The sequence below is a fragment of the Corapipo altera genome, unplaced genomic scaffold, assembly GCF_003945725.1.
Source record: "Corapipo altera isolate COAL_440 unplaced genomic scaffold, ASM394572v1 2b, whole genome shotgun sequence".
Lineage (NCBI taxonomy): Eukaryota > Metazoa > Chordata > Aves > Passeriformes > Pipridae > Corapipo > Corapipo altera.
Genome location: NW_020884874.1, coordinates 18577648 through 18603365, shown reverse-complemented (window position 1 = coordinate 18603365; position 25718 = coordinate 18577648). Strand labels below are relative to the sequence as shown.

Genomic DNA, 25718 nt, shown 5'->3' with positions numbered 1-25718 from the left:
CTCTGACCTTTCTGCCAAAGCTTTGAATGTCTGTCTGCTTCCATCTGTTTTGTGACTATTACAGTTCAAAAGTGCATGGCTCTTTACAGCCTGAGAACAAAAGATTCGTAATGGGTTCCTTTCATAATTCACAGAAGTAAACAAGTTGGCTGCTTATAAAACACAAGGAAATTTTATTTTTATTTCTATTGCTTTAGTAGAGCTATCCCTTCTTCTAAGTAAAAGTTTTCACTAACTAATAATTTCTTTTTTTTCCCTCTTCACGTGCCTTCAAACTTGCATTTTTTGTTGTGCTTTCATTTTCCACTGTGCACAGAATTTTTTTCTTCAGCTCACTCACATATACCCGTCATCACTACCCATCCATTCTGTGTCATCTCATCTTACAAACTTGTCACCTGTCCGTGAGATAGACATGCTTTCAGATATTTCAGAGGAAGATTCCTTTGGAGAGCCTCTCCTTACCATCCCAGACATTTCAGAGTGCAATTCAGTGGAACAAACATCAGATCATAATAAAACAGCTTCACCAAATAATATCTTTGAATCTATGAGACCCCTAGTTAGTCAAGGCTCCCCTGCTGTTGAGGGAAAAATCCATACAAATGACTACAAAAGCACTGAGCTGTGTGTCTCATTCAGCTTCTTCAGATGCCTTTCTTTTAGTTTCCGTTCGCTGCTTGATGAGGATGGCTATATTACTTTTCCTAGCCTTCCTGATGTTTGCATCTCTTTCCTCCCACCTGGCCTTCAGCACTATATTCCTATTACCTCTCCTTCCTTCATCCCCTCTTTTCTCCTTATCTTTGTGCTGCTTCTGTCTGCTTTCCAGTCTATTCCTTTTTCACTCACATTTTCCCTTCCTCTTGCTCTGTCCCTCTGCTACCTGGAGCCAAAGGCGACCTTTAGTGGCTCTAATGGCAGTGACCTGAATGACAAAGCAGAGGAAGAGGAGGTGTGTAATTTTGTTGCTTAAATGTTGACACTTGCACATGGCTTTTAGGCTTGTTTTCCCAAGGCTTGCTCAGTTTTGCACACTTCCTAGTATAGAGATATGTCTATGTACATGCCTGTAAATATATATATAAATACACACACACATGCACGCACATGTGTGTATCTGTATCTTTTTAGCATCTTCTTTGTGAAAAATTGCCGTCGTGGGATTTTTAGTAAATAATTTTTTGCTCGTGGTTTTTCTGCCTGATTTCCTTCAGCATGCATAATTTCATTCAATTCTACAGATACTGAGCTGCAGGTGGACTTGCTTTGTAGTTCAGAATGTTTACAAGAGCATAAATCTGAATACTGAAAGTGCTCTGTGTAATAACAGATATGTTATTATTTGATACTATTTGCAAGTTCTACTTGCACTATCAATTTGTTTTAAAATGCGTGTCTCCCACGTGCATTGACTGGAATGCACATCTCCAAAGTTCTATTTAGATCTGAAAAATCAAATTCCTAAAAGCTGAAATCAGAAAACTGTGAATGCTTTAAAATCAACAAATCAGTTTTTTGTTATTCCAGATTTCAGATGTTTCAGCTCTACAAGGCTGTGTGCAAAGTTGAGTCTGTCCATGGCACTTTTTCTTTTTTTACATGCTTTGGTTAATTTCTAGCAGCAGTTAAGGTGGAGACTGATTTCATTCATTAGCTGGGATTGCAGTTTGTGTCAGATTGAATCACTGAAGTCTGAACATTCTTTAGAACACATTGCTAAAATTGCTGTACAGAAGCCTCAGTCACATTGATATGTTGCTCTGATCATCTGGAATGGCTGACAAAATGCCTCCTTTCCTTATGTCTGCTGCGCATGTTACAGCACTAGGAAAAGGTCTTTTTATTTTGATCCTCACAGGAAATATGAAACTGAATATTATAGAACCAAAAAGGAGGAGGGCCTGTTTAATGTTACATTTAACAAAGTTTGCTAAATGGATGTACATGTTAAAAACACAGTAAATATGATGTCATTATAACACCAGTCAAAGTTTTTAAAATAATGAAAAAGGTTACCATAAAGATTTTCTCAATGTTTCTGTAACCTAATTCAATCCATAATTTGTAACATAAAGTTACAGAAAACAGAACCCAAGATAAGTCAGAAATGAATAAAAATGCAAAAATGTGCATTCACACAGAATCCAAAATACAACAGTATGAGCAGTAAGTAAACCTCTCTTCAGATTTACATACTTGCAGAGTGTTGACTTCGACATGCATCTTTTCTAATTTGGGCAGTTGATATTTGTACTTATGGAAAGACTGGGAAGTGGTTTGCTTTTTAAAGGATGCTGTTCCTTAAGGCATTCAGAATACCTGGAGAGAAGATACGAAGATTAGCTACCATTTCCAACAGAGTGCATTGCAGTTTAAGAAGGAATATACTCACCTAAAAAGGGGGAGAGGGGTGTAAATAACTAATCCCAAGACAGCAACATTCCTAATATATTGAGACAGTTTGTAGATACAGTATTCAAATGTTTGACTTGAACCCTAGACTTTTCCCAAAAGAACTCCTGGATTAGATTCCATTTTCCCATCAACTTGTTGCAGAATTTCAGTTGCTTGCCATAGAAATTATGCATATCATTTTTCTTTGTTACTCATTCTTAAATTTTCACCTGAGAAACACTTAAAAAGTACAGCAAGAAAGGGACGCAGGGTGAAACTTCCATTTTTCATGTCGCTTGTGCCAAAAATTACTTCAGCCATTCTACAACAATGTAGGTGAAAGAAGACCAAAGTCGCTTAATTTCGACATCTGGGGCCGAAACAGTAAAGGTCTGTAAATACAGCACGCTTTGCAGCATTTACAAAGAGATGAAGCCTCTGTGTTAGTCTGTAAGCATATGTTAACACTTCCTTTTCTTGATAATTTGTCATGTGCTCACATAGATGGAATACGAAGAGGAGGAAGCGCAGCAGAAGGTGGTCGGTTTTTTTGTGGTTGGTTTTTTACAATTGAACTTGGCTGTAGCTGCCTGCCTTGTTAGCACCCTAAATTTTCCGTGGGTTCTGTCTATATAGTGCCTTTTCACCTAACCATTTTATTTCCTTTTTTTAACTGTCTGATTATAAGGGTCCTTTTTTATTTATTTGCTGGTCTATTTTATGTTTCTTTTTTTTTTTTTTTGTATGTGGTTTAATTTCACAGATCAATTCCTTGAGAGTAGACGGGGAAAATATTTATGTCAGACATAGCAATTTAATGTTGGAGGTTTGTATGTAATGCGAAAAATACTCTCCATTCTCACGGGCTGCCAGGCTGCATGGGATGGGAGGTCACTTGCAGGCTGTTATGGACACAGTGCATGAAGTGCATGGGGAAAACCAGCTTGGAAATGTTGCATGTTATCATTCTAGTTTCTGAGTTTAAATTAAAAAAAAAAACAACAAATCCAAAAAAACCCACAACAAAACTTCATCTTGAACCTTGAATGTATATTTGTATATTTTTGCAAGATGTCTTCAAGGTGGCAACTGGGAATAATAGCCCTATTTAGATAAAGCAAACACATGGGTCCAGTTCACAATTCTAAATGGATTTTTGTACATTGCTTCTCAGTGTATGCATCTTCTGTTGAGCAGGGTTTCTAGCTTTTGCCAGTTTAATCAACCTTTATCAAATACATTAGCTGAATAAAAGGAGTTAGTAAGGGTCAAGCATAGAAGTATAGAAAACTAGTTCTGGTTCTGACACTCAATGATTTTAGGAGTGTTGAGAAATGATGCAAGGATCAGCTATTCAAAAGTAATGTTTAAATATCTTATGAAATCTTTGCTTTACTTCCATTTGAAAAACAGAAAATAATTTTTGCTTCCTGAAGGTTGGCTTTCACTGAAGATGCACAACAGCAAAGTGCTATGAACAGTATGTTCATGAGTAATGCTTAGTCACTGAAGTAGATATTTTTATTATAAGAATTTTCACATAGACTGCTAATCTCAATTATTTAATCAGAAACTGTCTGTAGTTATAATCAGTATAATTTAACTTGTAGTTAATAACTTAAGCTAATAACTGAAGATGTTTTAGAAAATTGTACTGCTGTCTTCATTCATCCAGATGGGGCTATAAATAATTCCCTTTGTCACAAAAATGGTCTCTTTAAAAGTCAGTGGTTTTGTTCAGTAAAATGGAGTTGTATGGATCGCAGTAACCCAACTAATGTTTTATGGCTTTTTGCAGCTTTTGATCACTATTGAAAATATGCTTGTTTATAACTTACTAAAGCACTGGAAGTGCGCATTGCATAACTGTGCTTTGATCAAGTCCAAGAAATGTGCCTTGTGTCAAGCCAAGACAGGTTTTTAAATAATGACATGATTGTTGTATAATAGAATGCCTTTGGCATAAGATTTTACTTCACTCAGGAACTACAAACTTTAGGAGGACGTATCTAATGTCTCATTTGTTAGTCCAGGATGAAAAGTGGTCTTGTGAAAATACAAGCCTGCTGAGCTGCCAGAAGGGGAGAGGTTCAAGTGTTCAAACTGCACGTGGGATTATTCACAGAATTAGGAAATAGATGTGCAGCACCAAACCCTTACTGGGGCTGAATATGCAAATGAAAAGAAATTAGAACTAATGAATTTGGGGGTTGGATTTTTTTATGACCTAATATGAGGAGTCTTTGCATTGTGATCACTGATAATAAAAATCCCAACCAAGTTAAATTTAAGAATGATCTGCTAAATAGTATGTAAAATCTTTGTACAAAACCCAGATTCATTACCTACATTATTATTTCTGATTACATTCTTTTGACAAAACTTCGTTAATAATTGTCTGCAGTGATAATATTTAATTTTAATCTTCTGTCCTTTAATTCTTTACTGAAAATGGATTGGAGGGTTAAACTTGAATTTAGCTACAGAATACTGAAAAAATCTTGTGTTAGAGTGAGCATAAGCAACACAGGCTTTTCTCAAGACCTAGAATGCTGGAAGGAGGACACATTATGAAAGCAGGGTGAAATCTGCTCCCCCCACCAAAGCCCAGCCATTGCACTGAAAGGATAATGAATTTCCAAGAAAGCCAAGCAGATACATTTTTGCCTGATTACCAGAGCAGTTATGTTTCTGCATATCTCCTGAACCTTACCTCTACTTTGTATCTGGTACAAAGTGAAAAACTAGCTCGTAATTATTTAATCCAAGGTGCTGCAGTTTAGCCTCAATGGGTCATCACAAATCTAATTTGGTATTCACGCTGTGGTGTCTTCTTTGGCATTGGCCTATGGAGGTGCAATTCAGAGAGATCATTTCTTTGGTCTTGCCATGCACAGAAACCGTTCCTACTTGTGTCTGTCTGCTGCCAGGTTCTTAAATGTGGAATTGGCAGATAACAGGTTTTAAGTCTTTAAATCTGATTACTCCAGTAAGTTTAAGCCTACGTGAGAGGCACAATGAGTAGTCCCTCTGAAGCTAAGCAGGTGTTAGCTGCTTGCATATTTGGCTGTGTAGTACTGTGTTCACAGAAGTAAGTATTTTTCATGGAGCTTGTAATAGCAAGAAAGATGCATTTTTATGCTCCTTGGGTTCAGCTATTTTTACAGCTACCTTCAGTTATGTTAGCTGTGCAGTATTCTGAAACATTTGCATCTGTACTTGCAAATTTTAGATGAAAGCAAACAGCTACTGGAAATTGTTATTGTTTCAAAGAGCTAATACTTTCATATTTTGGATGAAAGTAGCCCTCTGTTAAATAACCATACACAGCATTATTCTTCCTTTACTTTAAAATATGAAAGAAACAAAACAAAAAATCTTGGTCCCTTATATCCTTAAACTTTTTTTATTTTAAGGCACTCTCCCGAAGGTCACCTCTTCAGACACAAGGCACTTTCCTTGGTTTGGTTGCTTTTGTTTCCTTTTTTTTTTCCAGTTAAGTTTGCTTTTGTTGTCGTGTTTTGTCCTACTTTGTTTTATGTTGCGGGTTGCTAGGACCTGGATAAGACCCAGGACGACTTACTGAAACACCAGGCTAGCATTAGTGAGCTCAAGCGCAATTTCATGGAATCCACACCTGAACCACGCCCAAATGAGTGGGAAAAGCGGCGTATCACACCTCTGTCCCTACAGACACAAGGGGTATGTCACTGCAGACACCTCTCCGCATGCGTTCCCATACAACCCTGTATGTAATACAGTAAATGCAGTTTGTCCTTTAGATTAACACTTTATTTGTCTAATGTAGTGTTTGTTTATACTAAGTATACATTAACTGTTTTACCACTTACTATTGGTCCTGACTTTAAATAGTATGTGGAATTTTATTTTTCTACACGAACAACTGAATTAGAAGAAAATGGAAGCAATGGCAATATTTTCCGGTATATTAAGGACATCTTAAATTTTACTCTGATTTACACAGATTGATGGAGATAACTTTTCAGTGATAGAACTTTTTCCTCCTTTTTGTCTCGTTAACTCTTCATAGACAGCTTGTGCATAAATACACAAATAGTCTGTGTTGTTTCAGAAGGACCTTTACATGATCAGTTATGTACAGTGTTGACTTCTGTAGGCCACATTTACTGTAGTTCTTAAAATTTACTGTCTTAATCCTCAAAAGTCTATAAAACAAATGTATCTACTTTTTCTCTATACCTCCTTTCTGACTGAACACTGAAACAGCAGTATGGAAAACAGTTTTCTACAAATATCGTCCTGAATGCTTGTGGCAAGAAAACTACCCAAATAAATTTCTCTTGCTGTTGTGAAACTTTTAGTTTTATTGGGTTATTTGCAGCTTCTTTCATAGAGTAGCAGAGCAAATCAGTCTTCAGAAACAATCAGTTTATGTTGTATTGTTATTCTTTTCTATCAGCATGGTTCCCACCCTTCTCTCCTTAAATGTATTGTCAAATCTCCTTAAATTTTTAAGCATTCTTTTCAGTCCTCAGAGAGGTATGCTTTCATTTAAGCAGACTTGATGCTACCAAATTATTTTTGTTAATAGGACACTATTTCAGTAAGATATGTAAGCAATCTGAGCTGTGAGTATGTCCATACAGATAACAGTTACTGACTCTATGGATCATTTCTTTAATGGCTATTTTGTTAATTTACGGGCACTGCCAAGAAATTCCTCAAATTCCTGAGTAGTACCTTAATATTTCTATACAAAGTGCTATCTGCACAGGTACAGATGTTGGTCATACTTTCAAATATTCATGACACATTGGTTCATTTAATAGCTATATAGCTAAATATATTTTTGCTTAAAATAGACGTTTATGTAGAAGTGTAACTTAGTTTTTATTATGTGGATGTGTGTATTTTTGTGTTGATTTCTTTGTATTGAAGTTTAGGGCCCCTTCAAGTTATTTATCTGTTTGTTTGTTTCTTTTTTCCTCATCTAGTATGTTTTGTCACTTTCAGATGATTTGGGTTTATATTATGTATAATATATGTCTGTCTCATTGCTTGTTGATTAACACTGGTTTTATAAAATGAAAACTAAATAGAAAAAAGGGGACCACATTTTCCAAGTGAAAACGCTGCCTGGGAAGGAGAAACAATGGATTGCAATGCCATGGATTGGTGGAGCAAAACCAGAGGAAACCGATAAGGTGGCTGCCCTGAAACCTACTGCCTTTTTGCTGTATCTGCTGCGGGCTAGCTTGGGCGCTTCTTTCTTTTCCTTTTTTTTCTTGATGGAAATAACTTTTTAAAGCCAGTACTGAAAGGGTAATGTTGGGTTGTAAACCAGGATCTCTGTGTGTGTATCTGTACATATACACACATATGAATGCCAGCAACATTTTGCTTAAACATCAAACTAACCGTGAAATTCTGAATTGCTACTATTTGAAAAGAAAAACAATTCTTCACTGGAAAATTACTGTATTTGATGTGACAAGGATGACAGCAAAATATGTATTTCCATTCTATATGGAAATAATTGCCTGCAGTTATTTGACACTTCACACAGGAACTTTTTACTTTATGTGTTCACTGTTGAATCATTATTCAAATCAATAATGCTTTACTTCAAAGGCAACCGGGTTCTGAGTACCTCCACACTTCTGTACCTCTCTTTTCATCCAGGAAAAGAGGGAGGTTTTGTCCTTGATAAGCTGGTTTAACATCTGTGCAATGAAAAGCACTATATAACTAGGTGGGACTAGTAGCAGTGTGATACTGATGATGAGTAGCAATTGTGATGTTGCTTTTTTACGTCACTTTTGGTCTATTAGGTTAATGTGAAGCTGTCAGTCCTATTTCAGTAACACATAAAAATATGATGATTGGGAAACTGTACTTCCATCCTGAATTATTTGTTGATGGATGCAAAGAAGTCTGTGTTCAAGTCTTTTGTTATCTCCAATTTATAAATTTGCTGGTATTAGTAGACTCAGTCATATCTCTGGACTTTACGTATTCTCACCTGTCCTTTAGGATAGTTGGACAATAGACGAGAATAAAGCAGGGATACCACTGCTAATATTCTTTCTTTTCATCCTTCTTTTGCTCCAGTAAAAATACTTGTAAACAAGTAATTTTCTGTGTATGAGAAATGTTGCTTTGGGTACACCTCTTTTGTGCCACTGTTCTTCTATGTCACCGTACTCTCAAAAGCGCACAGCATCTGTGACTTAATTAAACAAAAATCATGCCACATTGTGATGTATGTCACAAATAAATACATTAAATGTTTTTCTTTTATGGATACCCACAATATTTTTTTTCTTTAATCCATCTTCTGCAGCTTGTAAACAGTATTTCATGTCAGAGTGTATGACTGTGTACCAGAAGGAATTTGCCAGGAATTTAAACATCTTCGCAGGCTGATACAAAATTGATGAAAAGTGCCAGTTCTATCTATACATTTAATCATTTTTACTAAATGCCTCCTCCGGGAACAGGGGTTACATTATCAAACAAATTGTGTGACTAGGGTTTTCCTTTTAAAAGACTGGAAGACCCAAAAATTTGAAGGTGATAAAATTCAAAGAAGTGGGCGGTATGTATCTCTTTAATTGTATATATATAAGGGGTAAGGGTGAGAAAGAGAAGCACACAGCCTGACCACATACCAGATAAAGATTTTGGTTTTCTCCTGCCTTTTTTTTTTTTTAAAACAGCTTTGAATGGTCAGAAAACAAGGTACCAGAGCATGGTAAAAGGAGGATCATGAACATTTTTGCCCTTTGGTGTAATATGTTAATAGATGAACATTTACTGGGTGTAGTAAACTAGGGAAAGAAAGTAGGAGTGAGGAACGCATTGCCCTGATGGATATTCAGTGTTTCGTGAAGGCAGATTTAATAACTTTTCTCAGCCACGTTTGAGATAAACTTTAAATTTTTTTTTTAGGGGAAAACAATATAGGGGTTCTTTCTCTTTTCCTTCTCTATTCTTCTGCATGCCATATGTGTTGCAGGATATGCATAGTTGCATGGTGTAAGTTCTGTTAGTTTCGATTCTACATCACTACTCCCATAGTGAATCCACACAGGCTGCAGTCGTCTGCTTGGCACCTTAGCTTTCCTCTGGCATGTGCTTCTGCCATGATTCTCTGTAGTGCCCTTTTCTAAGACTGCAGTGTCTCTTATGGAATGTTGTCAAAATGTGTGTTATGTCCCTGACCAGTATTTGTACGTTGCTGGCTTTTTATTTTAACCTCTTCTAACTTCTTATGAGAGCTTGTGGAAAGAAATCTGGAATAAAGAATTTTAGCCTTTTCGAGGGCTTGTACCCACATGTATTTTTAAAGATTGCTTACCCATACAGACTTATAGTCCTACAGAAAATAGACCAGACTATGAACATACTTTATGTTTTAAAGCAATTATAGACTTTTATGTATGTTTAAAGAAAACTATTTTTCTCAGTAAAATGGGAGTTTTTGAAAACAGATTTTTAATAGGCAAAAATTTGCTTAGGTTATTTAAGCATTTGAAAAGCGTAACGTAACATTTATTATAAATAAATAAGAAGTATTTTAACATTTCAGCATTGTGTGTATGTATTCCAAGCAAACGTGTCTGACAGCTCTGGGCTCTGTGCCAGTTGGGCATTAGGTGGTGTCAAAAATGGATTTTTAATGGGGGACAAACCCCCAACAGTAAATACGGAGTTACCAGCTAAGTAAACTGCTCTGTTTGGGAAATCGGTGTGAACGTCGATGTTTTCAATTCCCGTAGTGTGTTGCGCATGGTGGAGGCACGGCTGTGCTGTTGTCCCCCCCTTGTCCTCGTCTCGCCCCGGGGCAGCCCGTGCCCCGCTGCTCCTGCCGAGCCTTTCCTTGCCTTTGTCACGTCTCTCTCTCGCCAGACCTTTCCTTTCTAGGTGGCTGCCGCTCCGCTCGTCGCTGTCTAATTCTTTCCTTTCCTTTCTCTGACCCGTCTAGAGCCTAGAAGAGGAGATAACCTCCATTTTGTTTAGTAAGGAGGGCTTTGGCGCCAGCACCAGAGGGCCCTTCGCCGCCGCCAGCCCGGGGCCAGCAGAGGGCGCTGCGGGGGAACAGACCGGCGCCAGCGCCGCGGCCGCGCCGCCGCCCCAGGTGCTTGGGCGTGGGGTCAGCGTCCCCTCCGCTCCCAGGGCACGGAGCCCCCGCCCTCCTGGGCCGGCATGGGGCTGCGGTTGTGTGTCCGAGCCAGTGAGCTGCCTGCTCGCATTAGAGCGGAGAGAGATCCAGCTAGAGAGCAAAATTCTGAATCTGCAACGCTCCAGAAGTAGGAGGGAGTCGGTGCTTGTTTAAGCTTATCCTCCCTAGGTGCTTTCCTTGGTAAACAGCAATAAAAGCTAGAATTAAGTCACAGATGATGTGTGATTTTTGTGTTGTTATAATTTGAACTCTTTAATTTTGCTGCAAACTGTTCACTAAAAATATCATGGCTAGGCTTCGCGAACTAAAACTACATTAGATTAAAAATCCCCTATCCTACCTACCTAATGTTATCATTTACAGTGGGTTCTCTGCGATATCCATCACAGATCATTTTGTTACGGAACAAATACTAATATGGCTGCTTTAGTATCATCATTTTGCCTCCAAACTGAATTCTTCTTGGTAGTCATATATTGCTGTTCTCACAGCTTGCATCCCTAAGCAGTCTTATCTATTAAGTTTCATAAAGTAACAGACCAAAGACGAACAGCTATTAAAACCATGTAATAATGTATTCTGTATCTTTTTTAAATTATGATAAACTGCTAGTAGAATGTTAATTTATTTTTTCTTTTTACTTTCCCTTAACATTATTTGTTCTTAATTCCTGATTTAACTGAGTGAAGTAACTGCCTTGGTAGCATCACAGGCCAATGCATTCATGCTTTTTATTTTCAGGCTTTCATAATTCAATTCTTATGCCAATTAATAATATCTGCTATTCTTACCTACTTTTGATTAAATATTTAAAAGAAGTGTAAGGAAATGAGCATAGTTCTATGTGAATGTTGCAGTGAATATGTGATATCTGTCTAGTATCGTGTATATACGTTCTTAAAAGCTTGCTTGGAGGATGTTGGACTGTTGAAAAGGGTTATGCATTGATTTTTGTCCTCTGATTGCTTTTTGTTCCACAGAGACATGCTTCCAGAGCAGAAGGGCCTTGTACAGGAGTCAGCAATGCTGATAAGGTTCTACAGATTTTTTTCCATGACTAAATTTGACTCTTAACTCTTCCAATCCATCTTCATTCTTCCCTTCCTTCCTTTTTCAGTTAACCATCACAACCATCTTTTGTCTTCTACATGACATGAACCAGCCATCAGCTAATTTTATTTCATTTTTATTTATTCATATACTCTACTTTTGTTTTTTTTTCCCCTCATCCATGTTTTTTTGTGCAGAGTTCACATGAGACTCTGGACATAGTGGAGGAGAAGAAGCAGGCAGAGTTTGGGATAGAAGAAACAGTAGTCGTAGACGAAACCAACAAAGGGAAAATGCAAGTTGCCACTGATGCTGGGGAAACATGTAAGGTGGAGCATCTGTCAAAAAAGGACTCGTCATCATTGCCATCAGATAGTAGCAGCAGCAGCAGTAGTAGTGAGAGTGAGGATGAAGAGGTGGGAGAATACCAGCCACATCATAGGGCAATTGAGGAAGTCATCAGGGAAGAACAGGAAGAAGAGGAAGACATGAAAAGGAAAGAACATGAAGAAAAAATACAGCATGTGGAAGCCACACCAGAAGGCAGTAAACTAAATGTACCAGTTGAGCACACACAAGTTACAGCTGAAGATTTGGTCCAGAAAAATACAGTTACCGTAGCTGCAGAAGAGAAGAAATTGTCAGAGCAAGTTAAGCAAGATTTAGGTCAAGAAAAAGAGGAGGAACAGCTCAAACTCAATGGAGATGTGTCTCATGTTGACATTGATGTTGCACCACAATTAATTTGTTGTTCTGAGGTAAATGGTAGAACAGTATGACAACTAGATTAAGCAGAGATATATCTTGGGGTGAAAAATATACCTGCCTTTCTTCTTCTCCTATTCCTCCACATCTTCTGGCATCCAACAAGATTCAGATCATTTGGAAGGGGAAACCACTGTTGAGCAGTGAAATTCTGTCTCCTTCAGTTATGGTTTCTGACTTTTTGCTAGAACTGAGTGAGAATCACCAGTAAGGCAAACCTTCCGAAGACTGATATCTCTTTTTTTTTATCTCCTCCTTATTTTATATGCACTTACATAATGTATATTTATTATTTTCATGTTTCAAATGTTTTAAGTCTTGTCTTGTCTATTTGTCAATTGTTTTTGACAAGTCCATGACAGGTAATTGTGATTGGAAAGCTATTGAAATCAGCAATTGAAATTAGAAAACACTCGTCACAAATTTTTGTTTCTTCTCTCCTCCCCCCCGCCCCCCCATTACTCACTGCTTTTCTTGCCTTTTTCTTTTTTCTCCTTCTATATTATGGATTTATAGGCTAGAATATGTATGGCTAGAAATTGCATAGGTGAGAGCACTGCACTGTTAAGTGATGAGGCACATATAACAATATTTCTATGAAGTCTTTTAGTGGTGTAGATTTTAAGGAAGAATGCATGAATTCTAAAGTTCATTACTGGGCAAACTTAATAAAGAAGCAGAAATGGAAAAAATTAAATGCAGAGATGTATGTCTTTGTAAAGTTGTCATGATCTCCTGAGTTTTTCAACAATTAGATGATTTTTTTGGTAGTTATCTACCTGCTTGTTCTTGTAACAGTGGCAAATTTTTTTTGTTACTTTTAAATCCAAACAACTTCTTTGCATACACAGCTGTTATGATTAATGATGTGAAAGAATTAGTTTATTAGACCTTTAAAATTTGCAGGCACCCATGCTTCCTAATAGCACATAGTTTAGGGAAAGGGGAGAAGAGCTGCTGTGTGTGCAAGTGTGTAGAGGGAAAGAAAGGGGGTTTTTTGTTTTTTCCTGGGATTTCACCCCATGTGTATCCAAAATCAATAGGAGATAGCAGCTGATGCATCTAGAAAAATATCAAACGGCTTTAGTTCATAAAAATATTGAAAATCTGCTCCAATGAGATAAGTCATGAGTTCACTAGCTTAGAGGCCCTGGGTTAATTGCTTGCTTTGTGATGTTGCAGAAAACACCACTAACTAACTCTAAATGGCTTTGTCAAAAGAAGTGGTTGACTTACAGAATTCTTACATTGAATGTAGACTGCTTAAAATCCAGTTCTCAAAGGTGTTCTTCTGTTCCAGAAGTAATACATATCATAAAGTTAAACTTTTATGTAATTTCCTCGGAATTCCTAGTCTTGATTTGCAGACTAAAGAATGATAAGTATTTTCCCAGATTCATTCTAATATGAAATTTATCCATCTGAGCTAGCTATTAATTTCTATATGCAAACTGAGATTTATTTTTTCCCTAGTGATGGCTTTTACACATTTTCGGTACATGTGTTGCAGCTTTGTTTTAGCAGTTGCCCCTCTGTGATATGTACTGTTGACTGAAATACTGAACTTTGGCAAGGTTATTAGGACATTAAATTTTCTTACAGTGTTACATAGATAGATGTTATGTAGAGGGCTGATGTATTAATCTTCATTTCATTTTGTTTATTGCATGCTTTTTGATTGGGAAGCCAGCCAAATATTTATCTTACTATTATGATTTTCTTGAGCTTTTGGTTGTGTTTTCTTGGTCCACTTTACAAACTTCTTCTGTCTTTTGAATTGATTGATTATTTCTTGCATCACAGCCTCCAGTAGTGAAAACAGAGATGGTAACCATTTCAGATGCCACGCAGAGAACTGAAATCTCCACTAAAGAAATTCCAATTGTGCAAACAGAAACTAAAACTATCACATATGAATCTTCACAGGTATGCTGACTGGCTTGTTATATTGTTTGCAAACTTATTTTTATTCCAGTTATGTAGATAAAAATAGATAATGTCCAAAAATGCTTTTCAAAAGCACATACTTTTTTGCTAGCAGATAAGATTGTATTTTGGCTATGAATTAGGTAAGTAGACAAAGCAGTATTACTTCAGAAGTTCAAATTGTTTTTTTTCTAAATAAAGATTTAGTTGCTGTCTGCAAATGTGTAACTCATTTTTCATCTTGGAAACTTGATTAAAATATCTCATTGCTCCTGAAAGGAACACATAACTGTGATCATGAAGTTTCCACAGGAATGAGCCATAACAATAGTCTTACATGATTCTGTAAACTTGGATAGTTTCTCTTTAGATTTCAGTTCTAATGGAACTAAAGAATATGTAAACCAGCCTTTTCTCTTGTGAAAACAAAATTTTTAAATGCCAAAATATAAAAATACCTTTTTTTTTTTTTAATTATTACAGCTTGATGGCAGCGCTGGTGGCGATGCCGGCATGCTGGTGAGTGCACAGACAATTACGTCAGAGTCCGTTTCTACTACCACAACTACACACATTACAAAGGTAAAATATATTCAATGCCTTTCTTAACTAAAAAAGACATCAAACCCTCAAAACACAGTCTTGCATGAAGTTTCTCACCTATCTGCTAATTCATCGAAGAAAAGTGACTTAAAATGGAATGGATTCATTCCAGGCATGTGTGAGAGTTAATCTTTCTGTACGAAGATTTTTGAACAGAGAAACCTTAATAAAAAGCAGGAATATCTGGGAACAGGACAGGGAAAGGGGGAAAAGTATCATTAGTGGTTTTTTAGTATTTCATGTAGGTCTTATTTCAGTGTTTGACAAATGAGTATGTAACTAAATTTCAGGACTGAACTAAGTTTCAGTCCTGTCATCACTCACTGATACCCTACAGGATCTTTACTAATGTAACTGGTTTGTCTGAGGTCTGCAGGAGCCTTGCTAATGGCATCAATTAGAAGGAAGAACTGAAACAATGTTTTCTCAGCCTTTGCATTGATGATCCTTGTGTTGCTAGGTTTAGAGCTTATTTAAAAACAGATCATTCCATTAGATTACTTTGCAAGCATATTTGAGTGCTGAATTATTTACTCTGCATTCCATGCTTGGAAAGGAAAGGAAAACTCAAGTGTTAACAGGATATCAGATCTGTTTCATTCTCATATACCGTTTCGTACCAGAGTATGTTAGAACAACCAAAGTATGATGAAGATTATTATTAATTTATGTAAATATTTGTCAAATTTTAGGCATGCTGTGGTGAGTTGACCTTGGCTGGATGCCAGGTGCCCACCCAGCCACTCTATCACTCCCCTTCCCAGAGGGACGGGAGAGAGTAAGGTGGGAAAAAAGAAAACAACTTGTGGGTTGAGATAAGGCAGTTTATTTAAAGCAAAAAGCAAAGCGAAGGTTGTGTGTGCAGAAGCAAAAGATGGCAGGGTTTATTCTCTACTTCCCATGAGCAGCAATGGTCGGCCACTCCTGAGAAGCAGGGCTTCAGCACGCATGATGGTTTCTCAGTAGGCAGCCACTGGAGACAATGAATGCCCACACTCCTGCTCTATGCCTTAGCTTTTATATCTGAGCTGACATCATATGGTCTGGAATATCCCTTTGGTTAGTTTGAGTCATCTGACCTACTTGGGTCCCCTCCCAGGATCTTGCCCTGGACTAAGGAAGGAATGTTACAGTGTTGGTGCTGTGCTCAGCAGTAGCCAAAACACGGTGCGTTATCAACACCCTTCTAGCCGCCAGTGCAAAGCACAGCACTGTGAGAGCTACTGTGGGGAAATGAACTCCAGCTCAGCTGGACCCAATACACATGCCTAACCAACACAGTTCTGAACTCTTGTCTTTGAATTCATAACATCTTTTTCCAAGAAAATTACAGGAAGCATTGTTTAAGGTAAAGAAAAGGGAAGAGGGAAACAAAGTGTGAATTTAGGATTTTTCTCCCTCCCCCAAAACACAAAAATTTCACAACATGGCAGAATTGAACGTAATTCATTGCTCACTGTCTAAAGATGGAAAGTTGTATTCACAAAATTAGTGGGAAGATAATGTTGGAAAGAGAATCACATGAAATAAGGAATCTCAGAATTGGAAATGCTTATGCTTTGCTATACAGGCTAGTTAACGGGTCCTTTTCAGTCTCCTGCTCCCTTTTGGAATCGTTAAGCCACCACCATTTAGCAAAAAGTCCCTAGTAAATTTAACCACAGTTTTCAGGGGAAGCTTATATTTACTTGTCAAGTTCAAATGTCAAATAATCCTGCTTTTTGGGAGGAATCATTAAAGAAAATAATTTCAGTCTTGTCTTCTACTAAAAAAATTACTGGGATTACCATGATGCATCAGATCCCTATCTGTTTTAAATTGATGATAAGTGGTCGGTAACAAGATTTTGAATTTTCTAAACTAACTTTCTGTTTTACATTCATTATTGATGAAGGGACCTGCTAAAATAATTTCAATATTCTAGTGGTGTTTTTAACAGAGTGATCTTGGATCTTGTTTAGTATGGTGAGAATATTTAAGTAGTAGTTTATTCTTTCCTCACAGACAGGCTCAGTAAAAAGAAAGGCAAACAATGTTATTATTGTGAGAATTTTTTTATAAGCTGATCAATAGAGTAAGAAATTAAGAAACAAAGCACAAAATTATTCAGCAATGTGAAATTGGTTGAAAATATCTCACAAAGATCCTTGAATGGCAGAATTGAAAAACAGATCGTCTTTGTATTTAAGGGCATAGGATTATGACTGTGGAAAAACCCATGATAGGTCAGTTGAAATAAAAAGAGAAGACTACTGAAATTTCCGTATTGCCAGATTTATATGGTGGAAGAAGTTGGAATTACAGTTTGTCAAACATGAGCTCCAATAACAGAAGTAATTCTTTACTGTTTGATTTTTCTCAATTTTAGCAATTGCTAGAATGTGACTAACTGTGTAACTGAAAAAGGAAAGGATGATTTAACACTAAGAACATTTATTACTAATTGTAACTCAGACACAGAAATTTATTTGCTTCAGTGCAGCAGAAAGGAGCGCTATTATTCTGTGGAAGTACAGAATAATTAAAAGGATTTTTTTTTTCCTGCCATCTGTAGATGGTAAAAGGTGGAGTATCAGAAACAAGAATTGAGAAGCGAATAGTCATTACTGGAGATGCAGATATTGACCATGATGAGGTGAGTATGTAAACTGTTAACACTTACAATGTGTTTTTTGTAGTCCAGTGAGATCTAGATGATATTTCAGAAACCTAGAATAAGGGAAAGTTAGAGAATAAGAGGATATAGAAAGACCCTAAGACTGTTAATTGTGCCAGAGTTATTAAGCAGTCATGTTTTGTGAATAAGGAGCCTTTTGAATATAACTGAAAAGAAAAAACAGCATTTGTAAATTTGCGTCACAGATCATGGGAATGGAGTTTTACTATTTTTAGAAGATTGCTTTTTTTGGAAGAGACCCAGTTTATTTAATGCAGCTTTTGCCATTGGGAGGAAGAGCATTACTGAAATAATCTTATTTTGATACGTTAATCTGGATAGATGGGAGTCTTTACTGCGTTGTGTCAGCAATATCTGAATGCAGCACTCATTTTGACTGAAAGCTTTGGAATACATTAAAGCATAAACTGCTTGAATTTAAAACTTAGTTTTTGACCTATATTTGTAGAAATATGTGTAACAGAAGTGATTGTTGATCTGCTGGAATCTTATGTAAATATGTTTCATCTCCATCCACAGTGAAGCAGTATTTTACAATGTGTTAGAAACTAAGGTTAAAATCACTTCTGCATGCCCAATTAATAAGGCTGAATTTAAGCAGTATACAGGAAAATAACTGAGAAAATTCAATTATCTAGTTTTTGTAGTGATGATTACACAATTTTTGTTTCATCTAAGAAACTATGGTAACAGACAATCAACAGTCACTGGATAATACAAATGGAAAAGACTACTTTCTGCATAAAGTTGCAGTGAATCCATTTCTAAATCAACATAACACAACAACTTCTGAATTGTAATATACTGAGAGTTCTCAAGGAATTTATTTTCACGTTTTGATTTGCCTACAGAAAATGGCTCTTGACAAACTGAATCTCTTCTTGAAACTCTTAATTAAATGACAGGACTGTTTAGCATCAGGCATGGCTCTTGTTTGCCTTGGCACACTCACTTCAGGTGTGTGGAAAGGTCTCAATTACCTTTAGTATACCAGACAATTCTCTAAGCCCTTCTTTATTTTAAAATAACTGAGTAATGAAGTAAAAAAAAAAAAATTATAAAAAAAGGAGTACAAAACTCAATTTTAATCACTGAAGTTTAAAGCAGCAGTGAGCAGCTTTTAAGAGATTTAAGAAATATCTACCACTTCAGTGAATATGGAGCTCCTTAAATGCCCAAACTACATGCTGGATGTTTTTTCTTTGTCTTTTAGCTCCCTGCATCACTAAAACAGTTTTCAATAGGAAAATAATACTCTAATTTGGAGTTTCAGAATACAAATACTTGTATGAAGTTGCTGTAATTCAACAGTTAGAGACAGAGTTTTTCCATTGTTTATGGTTTGATGATAAACACTGATTCTTAAATCTTAACAAGCACTTTTTTAGAAGTCTCATTTGTTCTACAGAGTTTACACTCAGCATATTGTAAAAGAGAAACTAGTAAAATATAGTTGGGATTAATAATTCAACAAACATTACTAGTGCCCATGTGCCATGTATGTACCACATGCATTCTGTATGTATTTCCTTAATAGGACTTCAAATTCATTATCATATGACAGGTGGTGTTTTCAGTGTTGGTGTTTTCAATGTCTCTTCAGGATTTCTTCTCTCCTTAACACCTATAGCTCAAGAAATTGTCACTTTTCTAAATTAAGATAAACCTTTTTGTTCCATTATATTCTTCTTGCTCCTCAGAGTATTTTTGAGGGGTTTTTTTAGTTGTGGTTGATACTAAGGTGAATAAGGAGCTTACTGTTGCCTCAGAATGCCCTCCATTGTCTTCTCTTTTTTTCTTGTGTTAGGTTCCAGCAGTAATACAGCTCACAGAAATAAGATGTAGATGAGGGCAAGGAATAAAAGGTCCCAGGTGCTTTTTTGCCTGTTTTGAATCAGAGGGTGCTCTTATGTGGTTGAATGTGATGTAGAATAGACTATTACATTTCAGTTAGAAGGGACTTAAAATGGTCATCTAGTTCAGCTGTGTATATTGGTACATCTCTTCGGAAGAGAGATGTGGAGGAAGGATTATAAGAAACGGAGTAATGTTTATTTGCGCTTCCCTGAATTAGGCTAGAGAAATTTCTCTTTAACTACAACAAAGAGAAAAATGAGGTTCTTATGCTGAGAAAGAAATTTCTGTTATGATCTCTTTCTAGAGTTTCAGTACCATACTTAGTATACATTCCAAAGAATCTTTCTATTTTGTTCAGGAAACTAAAGGGAACTCCTGTTTTTTCCATCCTCTGTTACATTCTTGTTAAGGCTTTGTTTGCTAAATCTGTTGCAGAAGTTCAAAGACTTCTGAGATATAAGAATATTTTTTTTTCTCCTGAAATGAGCTAGAAAAGTTATCTTACAATTTTATGGTTATTTGTTACTTCCCGGAAATCTTGGTAAATTTTTAGTATAGTGGGGTGGGGTTTTTTCCTTTTGGGTTTTTTTGTTTGATTTGGTTTTTGATTGTTTTTTGTTTTTTTTACCCTTGATCCCTTCTCAAGCTTAGGAATTTACACTTCTGAAAAATTATGACCAGATTTTCCAAAGCTACTCTGCCCTTCTCTGGATCCACATGAGTGTCCTTTTGGTGTTGTTGAGTTCCATATTTCAAATACATTTGCAGGCCCTGGCACAGGCAATTAAAGAAGCCAAAGAACAGCACCCTGACATGTCTGTGACAAGAGTGGTGGTGCACAAAGAAACTGAAATTGCTGAGGAAGATGAAGAGTAAAATAAAAAATGTCCTCAAGCAAATACTTCAGGTAAGCTTATATATATGATTACCATAGGAAAATTTAACATCAGTTTTCTGTTGCATTCGTGTCTTTCAGCTGAAAAATATGGGGCATCTTTGAGATATGCTATCAACTAAAGTTGAAACAGGTCCTAATAGAAGACTGTTAGTGTAAGAATTTTTAAGTCCGATCTGACATTAATTTTAGTTGCAAATGTTCCTATATATGTCTCCCAGTCTTGTCACAGTACTCTCATGGCATTTCCTACAATGTTGGAAATAAAAAAAAAAAGGAAAACCAACAATACTGCCCTTTTTCATGTATTCAATAGAAGGATCAGAATGAACACTGAATAAATCTGCTGATGCACTTTTTATAGGCTATTGTCTTAAAGCTCAGTAACTGTTTGGGGGTGTAAAGCTTCAGATTTCCTTTGTCACACTGTTGATATGAGACTCAAGCTTCAGTTTTTTTCAAACTTGATGGTTTTGTTAACTGTAGATTCAGATTCAAGAAAAAGGTTTTGTGTGGGATGGTTAAATATCAATGGGAGAGATTTATAAAGAAATAAAGTTTAAAAAGCAGTGGTTTAAGTCTTCATGGGGGGACTTCTGACTTTTGCTGACAAGCCCTCTGTATTTAGCTAGAAGAGCAGAGGTGTTATTGGCACACCTCAAGAGAGATAATTGTTTCAGTACAATTGCAAACCTTTAATATGCGCTCTGATCAATGTTAATGTAGGAGGAGACAAGGTAAAAGAAATACATTTTGTGTTTTTTAAGGAAATGAGAGTAGTCCTGATTCTTATTTCCTCAGCTCGGCATTTTATACAGTGGTGGTTGTAGCCTGTGGACAAGAGACTTCTAGGTCCTGTGGAGGCATGCATTCCCTTAGTATCAAATGAAGCTTTTTACCAAAGGAAACTGACTGTTAAAAATTTCAACCTGCAGCTTTAGCAGACTACTAGACATCATGAGCACAGTCATGAAGTGCCAGGAATATATGGAAAATGAGACACTGACTTGATTCCAAATTTGATGTAACCTACTATAGAGGAGGATATCTTTCACAAAATCCTGATAATTCCTTATGTTGAAAGGTCTGCTTTATTCCTGTGCCTGAGTTTCCTAAGAGATAAAGATTTCGCTGTCAAGTATCACTTCTGGGATCCAGAAGAGAAAAGATGCAAGCAGCAGTTTGAGAGGATGTGAAGTGCATCTATTTAATGCTGTTCCATGGAAGATGACCATTATCAAGGAATTGGAGTCTTCCTGAACTAGTCTGATGCATATTTTCAGCTGAAAGACATAGACTAAAGCCTTAGTTTATTTCATCTATCTACAAGTCTGTCTTTTCTTAACATCCAGAGGTGCCTATGTGTGGCTGGGGAAAGGGAGAGCTAGTATACATTGCCAGCTGTTGACATGTGTATGATCTGTTAAGGGACTGCAAGTGGTGAGGTTGCAGTTAGGGAGAGAATTTTTCTCATCTGCTGGCAGAATTGTTGGGTCTCATTTTATTTCTGGGAGTTTGTCCTGAATTCCTATTATGTGCAGCACTGCATAGAGCAGCAGTGTTGAATGCCATGGAGAAGCCTGTGAGGATAAGAGTAGGATGCCTGCTCTCTGCCTGTGGACAGAAAGTTTATCCACCTTCTCTGTCAAAAGTGGTTCCAGTTACCTTTCCCGACCTCACAGAGATTGTACTAGAACTACAGTGTTTGTTTTGATCATGTGCGTTCAGACAGTATCTTCTCACCAGTTTTCCTCTGAGCTTCTCAGAGTGTAAATTTACATCATTTTCCAAGATGTAAATCACAGTGGAACTAAGTTTGAGCTGCCTGATAGATTTGGTCAGTTTATTGTGTGTTTGGAAAAGAAATGAATAATTTTTGTTCATAAATGTACAAACAGGGTAAATAACATGGATCAAGTTTGGAAGTGCTAGATCAACACTCATTTGGATATTAATGTTATAGCATTAATACTTTTTAAAATTATTTTCACGTTACATAATTCTAGAAACTGTGGAAATAACAAAGGACATGGGGGTTACTTGTAAGAAAGGATTGGGAAGAGCACCAAAAATGAGGCAGCATTCAAAGAGTTCCTTCCATTGTCTGAGGGTGGGGGGTTTGCATTTTTTTTTTGAAACATACCTTGTGGAATTGTGTTTGCAATGTATCAGAGTGTGTCAGATGTTCTTGTCTGAGTTTGCCAATCACTTTACAGGCTCGTGGCCTGAAATGCTTGCGAGAGAATAAAAGAGAACATTTCTGCTTTGGTATCTGAGACCTGGGGGCTTGTTTGACTAATGATGCCTTTCAGTTAAACATTAAGGAAAAGATTTAGTAGTCTAAACAAACACAGGCCACCTGAAGCACCTTAGGTGTCTGTCAAGAGCCTTTTGCTCTCCTGTAGCAGCAACTAAAGGGCAGGTGGGACTGCAGAAACAGCTCTAGAAATTGTGCTTAGGCAGTGGAGTCATGCCACAAATTTTGAATAGTTGTTTCTAAGGTGTTGAAAGCTCTACCCTCGTGACTACAGCAATATTGTTTTTGTAGACTTGTTTTCTCTAATGAAAGTGAAAGATACTGCATTCTGATTCTGAGAGATTACTAAATAGAACAAGTACCTTTATTTTTCATTTATGCACTAGGTTATGGATTAAAATTTTCAGTAAACTGTGCAAGAAGACACTATTAAAATAACATGAGAATTTTGGTACAAAGATTAGTACTTGAAGAAAGAGTAGTACTATTTGCCTCATGATTGAAGTGGGTTTTAGTCAATGCAACATTTTTTTAATGAAATTGCCTTCTTCCCCCCCAAACTCCCTCTATAGAAAAAATTACTTCTTGACTCTGAAGTAGCATTCACATAGTATCTGTGACGAATGGTTATGTAACCTTCTGCCTCATTTTGTCTTCCAGAAGTAAAAATGATACTGACCACGAAGGACTGTAATCATTCCAAGTCATCATTACTCTACCGAATCCACCAAGGCTAGCAAGGATGACCAGATATTCACGACTTAAATGCCAATACCAAACTCCATTTTAATATCTTTGGTCTATATTCACTTACAATCTTTCTTGTTTATTTTTTATAACCAATTCTTAACAATCTTAGAAATTTTTTTTTAAATGAAGTTATAGCGGGTATGATCTTCTTTTGCACAAATACTTGTGTTTTTGAAATTGATTCTTAAGTATATGAAAGTGAACAAAAGAAGCTTGAAGGCATTGTTCACTGGAGTAGGTGGTAATTGTGCAGGAAGGAGGATCTTTACTAATTTAGATATAGGGTTTTTTCAGATATTTCAAGTGAAATCTCTTACTGGAGTAATTTACAGAATTTTTTTCAGACTATTCTGGTAAATATAATAATATCACATAATTAAGTTTTTTATAAAAATACAACATTTGCTAAAATTTGAAAAAATATATTTCTTTGAATAAATTTTATACTGGTATCTCTGTAACTCTTTCTGTTCTAAGGTTCCCCTCTCTGTGGAGCAGAGATGGTATGGCAGTTTACAGAGGAGAAGGAGTTGCAGACACATTTCTTCTGACTGAGCACTGTGTTCTTTTTGCACTTTGGTGCCAATGCTCAACTTCTTGCAGACTTTTTTGCTGTCTGCAGCATTCCAGATAAGGAAAGAAGGACAAACAAAATATCTTTCTCTTCTTCCAACAAGAGATGATCTAGGCAGCTTAAAACCGTAGTGCTTTTTTTCTTACTGTGTCCCAACTTCAGTACTTCCATTATTTGAATACATGTGTAGAATGCTTGCTTGCTATTAAACTCACTGTCTCCATGTTAGAACTGACATTTCTGTTACAGAGAAGGTATACATTTCACATGCTTCCTCTAATGGTTAGTGCAGGTTTTTAGGATACTGAGTAAAAGTGTAATATGGACTCCATTCATAAAGTAATAAGAGAGTACCATCAGTTGAGACTGCCATTGAGAAAACCTGTTAATTATATTGGGGTTTATTTTTAATTTGTTCTTGCAAGAGGGGTTGGTTGTTTGGGGTATTTTTGCTGTCGACTCTGTGTATAGTTAAAATGCCAAATTAGATTTATAGCAGCTTGAAGTTGTATTAAGTGATATTTTGCTTTCTGTAATTCTGTTATAAAATAAAGTTGTTTATTCTCTGTATGACTTTTGGCACTCAGACATATGCTTGGAGGATATTTAAAGTGAGCAGATTACTTATAAGAACCGCAGTGCTAGAAGTCACAGAACCCTGAATAGCAGGGATTAGTGCAAGTGGTCTGCAGGGCTGCCGGAAGGGTGGCACAATCGCCTGGCTCCTAATACAGATACTAAAGTATCAGTGTTTTTAAGACATCTTCCAATAAACATCCTGGTTTCTGTAGTTTAGAGAAGAAATCCTCAGATGCCAAAACAGAGGAGATTTGGACATCGCAGTAAAAGTTAGCCTCAGTCTGCAAATGGACATACTATGGTCTTCAGATAAAAAACACATCTAAAGCTTCTCCCTACATTCTTCTTCTCTTCTGAGCAATGTATTTTTGGTGTTAATCTCAGTTTAGATGGCTGCCATCTGTCAGCATGCTTGCATAACAGAAGTTCTTATTAGTTTTGACTTTGTATAATTTGGATAACATAAGACAACAGTAACAGAGATGTTGATTTCTATACGCATATGGGTGTTCTCAGTCACATCCCACATTACCCAGGAAAATAGCAGATAACAGGTTTACCTGCTTTTCTTCAAAACTTCAGATGTTCTACCTTTCAAAAGGGGAAAGAGAAACCCATCAGGCCTCATAACATAAGGGCATTGTTGCAACACTGTAAGAGGGTTGTTGAGGAAGTGGCAAGTTTGGGATATTTAAGTGTAGGTAAAAATAGACACACGTTTTGAGGGATGTCTTAGCAGATATTCCTACAAAAGGATGTAAGAAAAAGCTATATAAAATCTTTAAGGTATTTTTGATGTGGTGTAGTATTAGTTGTAGATCTTGTTTGATAGTAGGAAAACATATTGAATTCCTTATTGATTTGGATCATCCTGATTAGTTAGACACTAGAGCAATACTTTTTTGCAATTGTATTTAATCCCTAAAACTACAAATATAATATTATTGAAATAAAGATGTTTCACTGAGAGATGTCTTTCTTCAAATACTAATGAGAACCTTTTGTCAGGGAAAAATTATTAGTGTTTTCAGGTCAGCATAGCTTGTGCACAGTTGTTGCTTCCATTGATTAAATATGTACTAATTAAAGAGCCATTGTCATGCAGAAAAACATAAGCCCCAAGTGTGATCAGTCCTAAAAATAGTCAAGTTGTACAGATTCTGATTGTTCATAATTATTATTAATTGTGCAATTTTGATGAATTTTCATTGTTACATTTTT

General features: G+C 36.5%; 1 protein-coding gene across 25 annotated transcripts in view; it reads left to right on the top strand.

Moving 5' to 3' along the window:
- EPB41L2 (erythrocyte membrane protein band 4.1 like 2) overlaps nucleotides 1-24488 on the top strand; it is a 138203-nt gene extending 113715 nt beyond the window's left edge. For 12 of the 25 annotated variants that reach the window (XM_027669516.1, XM_027669475.1, XM_027669482.1 and 9 more), the window contains 11 exons: nucleotides 3161-3223; nucleotides 5953-6099; nucleotides 7479-7583; nucleotides 10367-10519; nucleotides 11545-11598; nucleotides 11812-12372; nucleotides 14183-14305; nucleotides 14789-14887; nucleotides 17463-17543; nucleotides 20211-20349; nucleotides 23255-24488. In XM_027669516.1, coding sequence (XP_027525317.1) covers nucleotides 3161-3223; nucleotides 5953-6099; nucleotides 7479-7583; nucleotides 10367-10519; nucleotides 11545-11598; nucleotides 11812-12372; nucleotides 14183-14305; nucleotides 14789-14887; nucleotides 17463-17543; nucleotides 20211-20318 — 1494 coding nt within the window. In that variant the 3' untranslated portion in view covers nucleotides 20319-20349; nucleotides 23255-24488. Of the gene's footprint in view, nucleotides 1-316; nucleotides 2788-3160; nucleotides 3224-5952; nucleotides 6100-7478; nucleotides 7584-10366; nucleotides 10520-11544; nucleotides 11599-11811; nucleotides 12373-14182; nucleotides 14306-14788; nucleotides 14888-17462; nucleotides 17544-20210; nucleotides 20350-23254 lie in introns of those variants that run through there. The other 13 variants (XM_027669532.1, XM_027669540.1, XM_027669586.1 and 10 more) reach the window with 13 other exon arrangements.
- The last annotated feature ends 1230 nt before the right edge of the window (nucleotides 24489-25718 follow it).